The sequence below is a fragment of the Helianthus annuus genome, chromosome 10 (genome assembly GCF_002127325.2).
Source record: "Helianthus annuus cultivar XRQ/B chromosome 10, HanXRQr2.0-SUNRISE, whole genome shotgun sequence".
Classification (NCBI taxonomy): domain Eukaryota; kingdom Viridiplantae; phylum Streptophyta; class Magnoliopsida; order Asterales; family Asteraceae; genus Helianthus; species Helianthus annuus.
In genome coordinates, this window is record NC_035442.2 from 111,751,771 (window position 1) to 111,760,678 (window position 8,908).

Below are 8,908 nucleotides of genomic sequence, written 5' to 3' on the forward strand. Positions count from 1 at the left end.
ATTTCAACAGTGGATTGAACAGAATCCTTGTTTGTGTTTTCCATTTCATCATGTTTTCTAAAACCAACACCAAATTTTACATTGCTTTTGATCTGTTTTTCAAGCATGACCTCATAACCTTTGCAGGATTCCACCCATTTTTCACAAGTGATTTGGGTGGATTCCAACTCCTTTTTGTAGGCTTGATATTTTTCTATCATAGTCTGGAGTTGGTTCTTGGTTATGCTATGTTCTTCTTTGAGACTGCAGATTTCTTTATCTTTTTCAGCCAATTTGATTTTAGTTCTTTTAAAGACTTTTCAAATTGAACTTCATCATTTAACACTCTATCCCTAAGGTTTTCATTCACCTCTTTCATGTTAGCAAATGCTATGATGCATTTGTCTTAACACAGATTTTTTAAGAACCTGAGATGATACCTTAGCTGCACCCATCATGGCACAGTCACAAGCATGCTCTTTCTCATCAGTCACCTTCTATTCCTTCTCACCATGTTTCTGTGAAACCGTATAAACCTCTGATCTTTTCATTAAACAAATGCCAAACATATATAGTTACATAATGGGGATAATTACGGAAATACAAATCATACAAAATAAATACAGATTATACAAAATAAGGAACCGATAATTGAGGGGCATAATTATCGGTTAACACGCCCCCGCAGTTTGAGCCGGAGGAAGCCGAAGGCATAAACTGGATCGAAACCTTTGAAAAAGATGCTTCGGTAATCCTTTTGTGAAGATATCTGCATATTGGTAATCAGCAGGGACGTGAAGAACTTTAACCGCGCCAAGACGCACCTTCTCGCGAACAAAATGAATGTCCAGTTCTATGTGTTTTGTGCGTTGATGCTGAACCGGATTATCGGAGAGGTAAACCGCTGAGATGTTATCGCAATATATAAGCGATGCGTGACGAACGGGAACGGATAACTCAAGTAACAGGTTGCGAACCCAGCTGAGTTCAGCAACGGTGTTTGCGACGCCACGGTATTCCGCTTCTGCACTGGACCTTGAAATAGTAGACTGCCGTTTTGAGGACCAGGAAATCAAGTTGGAGCCCAAGAATACACAATAGCCGGATGTGGACCGTCTTGAGTCGGGGCACCCACCCCAATCAGCATCGGAGTAGGCTGTCAAATCCGTGGAGGATGATGAGGAAAGTAATAAGCCGTGATCGAGGGTGCCCTTAATGTAACGTAATATCCGTTTCAGAAACTGGAAGTGAGGTTCCCGGGGGGCATGCATGAATAAACAGACTTGCTGAACAGCATAAGCAATGTCGGGTCGAGTGATGGTCAGATACATAAGAGCTCCGGCTAGGCTCCGATATAAAGAGCCGTCAGAAAACGGTGTGCCACTGTCGGCACTGAGCTTGGAGCCGACTTCAACGGGGGTGGAGGCGGGTTTGCAGTTTGTCATGTTTGCACGGGACAAAATATCGGCTGCATACGTGGACTGAGAGAGGAATAACCCGTTGGCGTGTTTGGTAACTGCAATACCCAGAAAATGATGTAGAGTCCCTAAATCAGTCATCTTGAATTCAGCAGTGAGGGACTTAATGATTTGTTGCAGCAGGTCATTACTGGAGGCAGTCAAGATAATGTCATCAACGTAGAGGAGTAAATATGCGATTTGACCCTGATGATGATAGATGAAGAGTGATGTATCACAGATGCTGCTCTTAAATCCACAGCGAAATAAGTGCCCTGCAAAACGTTGATACCAGGCCCTGGGGGCTTGTTTGAGACCATATAATGATTTATTAAGTTTGCAGACATATTTGGGACAGGTGGAAGAAGTGAAACCGGGTGGTTGGAACATGTAGACGGTCTCCTTTAGGTTACCGTGTAAGAACGCGTTTTTGACATCAAGTTGGTGTGTCGGCCAACCGCGCGAAACAGCAAGACTGAGAACCGTTCGAATGGTAGTGGGTTTAACCACCGGACTAAACGTCTCGTCACAATCAATACCGACGGTTTGGCTTTTTCCATTAACAACTAACCGAGCCTTGTGTCGTTCCAACGAACCGTCAGCATGGAACTTATGCTTGAAAAGCCACATGCATCGAATGACCGGGACCCCAGCCGGTCGAGGGACAAGTTCCCACGTGTTGTTGGCCAATAGAGCTTCATACTCGTCGGCCATGGCAATCTTCCAGTTTGGGTCAGAAAGGGCGGCGAGATGGGATTTGGGTAGAGGAGACATGGTACGAGTGGTTAAGGAAAAGGGAAGCTTAGGTTTGAAAATACCAGAACGGGACCGAGTTTGCATAGCGTGAGTGGGCTGTGGGGGTGGGTCAGGCAGATGAGGGAGAGAGGGACCCGAGGAAACAGGCTCGGGAGGGTCTGGTGGGGACGAAGCGGGGTCGCAATGGACTGGGCTGGGGGTGGCTTGTGGTCGGAATGGGTGAGAAGTGGGTTGGGAGTGGGTTCGGTTTGGATTGGGCTCAGGATGGGTGGGAGTGGGGCTGGTGTGGGCCGGGCGGTTAGTGGGTGAGGTGTGCGTTAAGGTTATAGGGTGGGCCGGATGGGCTGTATTTTGGGCCGGTGGAGCAGTGGGAGAAATATGGGGAGTGTGTAGGCTAGTAGGAGAGTCAGGAGAATGGGGAGGAGCCGAGGAGTTGGGGTGAGGTGTAGTAAACATGGTTGGGTTAAACAGAAGAGGGTTGGGGTCCAAATAATCATGAGAAGGTGGTGAGGTGTAGTGATCGGCCTTCGGGAAAGTGGTCTCGTCAAAGGTGACGTGACGGGAGAAGATGGTTTTACCCGTAGTAAGGTCAAGACACCGATAACCGCGGTAGTTCGCGGGGTACCCAAGAAAAAGGCAAGCGATGGATCGGTGGGTGAGCTTGTTTGGACGAGTAGCAGAGGTGTTGGGATAACAAATACATCCGAACACGCGAAGGTGATCATAGGATGGTTCCCGAAGGTATAGGAGGGACAATGGCGTGCGGTTTTGGTGTAATTTAGTGGGTAGTATGTTATGAAGGTATGTGGCCGTGTGAAGCGCCTCGACCCAAAAGTTGGAGGGAAGAGAGGCATGAGTGAGGAGGGTAAACATGATTTCGTTCAGGCGACGAATCATACGTTCGGCTTTACCGTTTTGTTGGGAGGTGTGAGGGCACGAGAACCGAAGTTGAATGCCATGCTGAGAGGTGTAGTTATGAAGGTTGGTGTTGTCAAATTCGCCACCCATGTCGCATTGTATGGCTTGAATGGGAAGGCGAAATTGGGTGGTAACAAAGTGGTGAAAGTGGGTGATTTTAGAAAAGGTTTCGGATTTGAAACGAAGAGGATAAGCCCACGTGTATTGAGTGTAATCATCGATGATGACTAAATAATATTTATAACCTGCGTGGCTTAATAATGGTGATGTCCATAAGTCGCAATGTAATAAAGAAAAGGGGCATAAAGAATAAGTACTTGAATCAGTAAATGGCAAGCGTTTATGTTTCGACAATTGACACGCATGACAAAGAGACGAAGTCTTATGTTTATTACAAGAAATAAAATGATTCAAACGAAGAAAATCCATGACTGGTTGACCCGGGTGACCGAGTCGGTTGTGCCAAACAGGAGATTCTTGAGTAGTAGCAAAACAGGCGGTAGCGGAAACTGGAGGTGTGAGCGGGTACAAGTCACTAGAACTGTTGTGACGACTCAGGATCGTGCCATCCTTGAAATCCTTCACAGAAAAACCATATGGATCAAATTCAATCGAAGTGTAATTGTCAATATTAAATTGGCGAACAGATATAAGGTTTTTGACAATATTGGGATTGAAAAGAATGTTTTTAAGATGTAAAGGTTTAGAGGCAAAATTAAGGGTTGAGTGACCCGAGCCCATAACTGGAAGTTTATTGCCATTTCCAACGATTATTGACGCTATTGGTGCAACCGTGGAAAACGTGTCAATATTATTTTTATTTAATGAAACATGAGAGGATGCACCTGTGTCAAAGTTCCACTGATCATTACTGTCACCTGAGTCCACGGATAAAGCATGAACGGCGTCCGCAAGTTGTGTTGGTTCGAGAGGATCTACCTCGACAAGATTGGCTTGAGCTGACCGACGGTTGCCACGATTGTTCGATGGCTGAGATGATGCCTGAGGATGCCATGGCTGGGCCCAACCTTGAGTTGGATATGGGCATGGTGGGGGTGTCCAGTAGGGAGGGGCCCAATATGGTGGGTAAAATGGTGGCGGTGGGTTCTGTTTTGGGTAAGGGTTTGGGCCGTGGGTGTTGTTGTTGCTGGAGTAGTTTGGTGGGCCGCGACTGTTGTTATGGTTGGAGCGATTGGGCCTGCTGTTGGACCGGTGGTTATAGGGACGGTTATTGCGTTGGGTAGTAGGAGGGTTGGGTGAGTCTGTGTGATGGGGCGACGGGTGGGTAGTGTTGGGGTTTGGCGGTGGATGGGAGGAAGGAATGGCAGCCGCAATGGCTGGGTGCTTAGCAACGGCGTCCCGGGTTTTGAGGCGACCAGCCTCAGAGAGAAGCTGATCGATGGCATCCTCCCACGAGGGTAGGGAGTTGTTTAGGATGGAGGCAATGGTGTCGAATTCCGATGGAAGACCTTTAACAAGATGGAGCACACGTTGCTGGTCGTTCATCGGGAAATCGAGGGCATGAAGTTGGTCAGTCAAGTCGCGAACTTTTTGACAGTACTCATCAAGGCTTGTCATCGAGGCTAGGGTAAGATTGGCCAGCTCATGTTGGATGGCTTGTGACCGGGGGCCTTTGTTGCTCACAAAAAGGCGTTTGACCCGTTTCCAAGCATCCAAGGCTGTGGACTCATCGGCCATGACACGAACGAGCAGGTCATCCGAGAGAGTGCCGTAGATCCATTGTAAAACAATGGAGTCTACATTCTCCCACTCGGCAAAATCGGCGGACTCCTTGGCAGGGGACGGCGTACCGTCGATGTGACAAAGCACATGATAGCCTTTCGCATGAAGGGTGAAAAGTTTCACCCATAAGGCGTACGAAACTTTGGTACCGTCAAGGGTACGAACTTTGTTTTGGATGTTAGAGACGGTGTAAACTGGGTGAAGAGGTTTGTGGACGGTGGTGTCGGTGGAAACAAGCTCATGTTTGTCGTGTTTGTCGTTCATAGTGAAGGAAAGGGATTGTCTGATCGAGATCAGATGTGGGACGGCAGAGGAAAAGGGTGTTCGAGAACAAACCCTAGGAGAAGGATGATACTATGTGAAACCGTATAAACCTCTGATCTTTTCATTAAACAAATGCCAAACATATATAGTTACATAATGGGGATAATTACGGAAATACAAATCATACAAAATAAATACAGATTATACAAAATAAGGAACCGATAATTGAGGGGCATAATTATCGGTTAACAGTTTCTTCTCTTCTTCTTCTTCAGACCATGGGTCTGATAGTGGTTCTAACAGGGGTTCTGAATTTTCTCCCAGCAGTATTTCCTCAGCAACAGCAGTAACCACTGCTTCAGCAATTTCATCCACTGTTTCAGCACTTAGCTGTCCTTCTTCAGTTTCAAGCTCTTCCTGTATTGACTCTAATGCCATGAAACAATAATCATCATTAGAAGCATCATTAGTAGCATAGAGTGCAAAGTTTTCATCACCTAGCACATCAGGTAAGCTGCTCCAGTCAACAAAGCCTTATGTGTAGAAGCTTTGCTGATCTGGTTGAACCACTGATGGTCCAGCTTGTTGAGGTGCAACTGGTTGCACCTGAACCTGAGGGACAGGAGCTTGGACATACTGAATTTGTGGGACAGTGGTTTGGACATAATGCACAGGAATAGGGGTTCCAGGGTTTGCATAATAAGCAGTGTTTTCATGGGCAGCAGGGGTACAGTGCCTTGGTTATTTTGTGGTCTTGGACTAGGGTGAGTGATAATAGGTCCATTGTTTTGACTCCAACATTCCCTAGCAAAATGACCTAGCCTATTGCACTTGTAGCATTTGATTTTTGACTTATCCAACCCTACTTTTAGATTCCCATGCAACCCTGGGAATTTTCTCCCTGTCCTTTTGTAAAATTTGCTGGTTCTAACACTCAGCAAAGCCAGTTGGTGTAATATGTCCATTTCTTCTAAGTCAGTGGGATCAAAATGCTGAAGATCATTGAGTTCAAAGCATAGATTATCAGAGTTCTGGCTTTCTCCATTTGCTGTGAAAGCATAACTGGATGAGTGAGGATCAGAGTTGAAATTACCACCAGCAGTTATGTCAATAAAATGATCATAACTCTGATCCTTACTACTGCCAGACTCTTCCTGACCCAGAAGAGCTGTGTTGCCAAATGAATAGTCATCTGCAACTTTTCCAGACTCTTGCAACTAATTTTTCTGGTTTAACTCCCTTTCATAGGTCAGGAGTCTACCATGAAGTTGGGTCAGTGTCAGATCTTTGAACTCAACAAAATTTCTGGTCACAAAAGCAATTGTATCCCATTTTTCAGGCGGTGATCTAAGAAACCTGCTATTTTGTGTTGACTTAGCAAATTCAACTTTAACAAGTCTTAGCTCACTAATGAGACAACTGAATCACTCAAACTGTTGTGTTAATGTTTCACCCTTAATGTGAAGAAAAAGTTTCATACTGTTGATTCAAAATTTCCCTGTTATTTCCAATTACTTCTTCAGTCCCCCCAAATTGTTCCTTAAGTGCATCCCATAATTCCTTGGCACTGTTACAGTGTAACAGTTCAGCATAAAATTCAGTGGGTAATGCAGATGCAACAATGCTAAATGCCTTGGCATCCAGTTCAAATTTCAGAAAATCCAGATCTGTATAGTTCTCAACTTTCTTAGGTTCGAACTTCTTTGAATCCTCAGCACTCGACACCATTGGAACATGTGGTCCAAAGACAACCGACCTCCAACATCCGGTATTCTGTTGAGCAAGGATGTGACCCATCCTTCTCTCCCAGATGTTGTATTCATTTCATTTTAACATGGGTGGTTTGAAAAGTGAACCGATGTTATTGTTAGCATCTTGTGATTGTGATGTCATCCTGGTTATTTTACAGGTACTGATTAATCAACTTTGCTCGTGATTAAACCTTACTCTGTTTTTCAACAAAACGAACAACTATAAGTATCAGCGATTGTGAGCTGAACTATTTACGTCAAAATGATTGTTAGATCAAATTTGACTGTCCGAGCTCTGATGCCAATTGTTAGGATCTGAGTTTCTTATGATTGTGTTTTGTTTGATAATTAAGAAGATGAACAAGAACAATTGCAGCGGAATATAAATGGAAACAAACTTTCACACACAATCAAATAGGAGAAATGCTTTCAACACACATGTTTAACATAGAACCGAATGATTGAATTTATTTCAAGCTTCAATTACAATGCATGCATGTATTACAAACTCCCCCTCAGCCTGAGCTCACAGTGTTTGTTCGTACAGGAAGACAAGTGGTGAAAGAGCTCTGTTCTATTTATAGGCACGAGCAAACCACTGTGGCATCTTTGCTGACGTCACCATGAAAGCGACGTCTAACCTCCCAACAACCTACAACCACTGGTCTATTACAAGCACTGTTTGTTTAACTACTGATTACAATATATTACAAAGGAGTAAACTAACTACTGCTTCTCCTTCCACTGTTGTGACTCCAGCAGTACTTTGTTTCTTCAGCAGTGCTTGAACCAAGACAGTAGATTGAGCATCAGTGTTTGTCTTCATCAGTCTTTAGCAGTTGTTGTAGATCAGTTGTTGTAGAAGGACAGTGGATTCAGGTCATCAGTTGTTAGAGCCACTTCTAAGGGGCGAGACTGAATACAAACATCTGCTTATTCTGGATCCACTGCTCTGATCCGGTTTTGGTTTTAATCAATTGTTCCTTTATAGGGTTCAGTCCAAACAAATAAATTATGTGATTATGTGTTATGTGTTATTTGACTATTTGTTAGTTTACAGTATGAGTGATCAAGGCACATCGGAAGCTTATCGTCATTTAGATAGTTCACAGAAAAATGAGGGAAACTCATCCCAGCCTGATCCCTCAGGATATTCAGCAGATACAGAAGAAGGAATATTTATATTTAACGCACAATCGGGGGAACCTTTTACTACTAAGAAAAGAGGTTGGTTTAATAGAGGAGCTCATGAAAGGAGAAAAAGAATGAAAAAGTTATAGCAACAGAGAGCAATAGCCAGGGCCAGTAGGGAGGCAGATGCACAAATCCAGGAAGTAACCAGTAGACCACCTTGGGAGGAAGAATTAGATAGACAGTTGGCCAATTTCCATATGTTAGCCACTACAGCCGTAGACAATGACCAAAACCAAGTAGCCGAACCTCCACTGTTACCTTTATTCCCAGACCAACAGATGCAAGAACCTGATCAAGAAAATCCATTTCCTGATGTAGACCCTTATGAGATTCCCAGGATTCCCCCACTAAACCCCATAGCCCAGTACACCGACCTTAACCCTTTAGACCCCTTTTGGAGCAGCGAATGGTGGACACAGAGTGTGATAAGAAACCCATACCCTAACCGTCAACCTATCCCTCAACACCCTGATCCTGTACCAGCACCCATGCCACCTATGAGCCAGGAAAATTTGGAGAAACTTCGCTCATTAGGTGATGAATTAGTAGAAGAAGGAAATAGAATACGAATAATAAGAGAGAAACTTATGTGGAAACAGGTCGTGCGTGACATACTTGATTGGATCCATAACTAGATTTACGTGTAATCTTGTACTATAAATAAATGTATATATATATATAAGTACGGATGCATAGTATCTTTAATTTCCAATTGTAATTTATAATAGACGCGTATATATATATATATATATATATATATATATATATGAAAAAGAGTAAAAGTCGCCGCAATGATCGACGTTTTTGACCAACTTATTTGTGTGATTGTGTATAAATAATTGTATT

The 8,908-nt window shown here is 43.9% G+C and overlaps 1 protein-coding gene across 1 annotated transcript; it reads left to right on the forward strand.

Moving 5' to 3' along the window:
- The first annotated feature begins 8,259 nt into the window (after positions 1-8,259).
- On the forward strand, positions 8,260-8,697 carry LOC110882118. The gene has a single exon (XM_022130204.1). It carries the CDS (start codon positions 8,260-8,262, stop codon positions 8,695-8,697), a length of 438 nt encoding a protein of 145 aa, XP_021985896.1.
- The last annotated feature ends 211 nt before the right edge of the window (positions 8,698-8,908 follow it).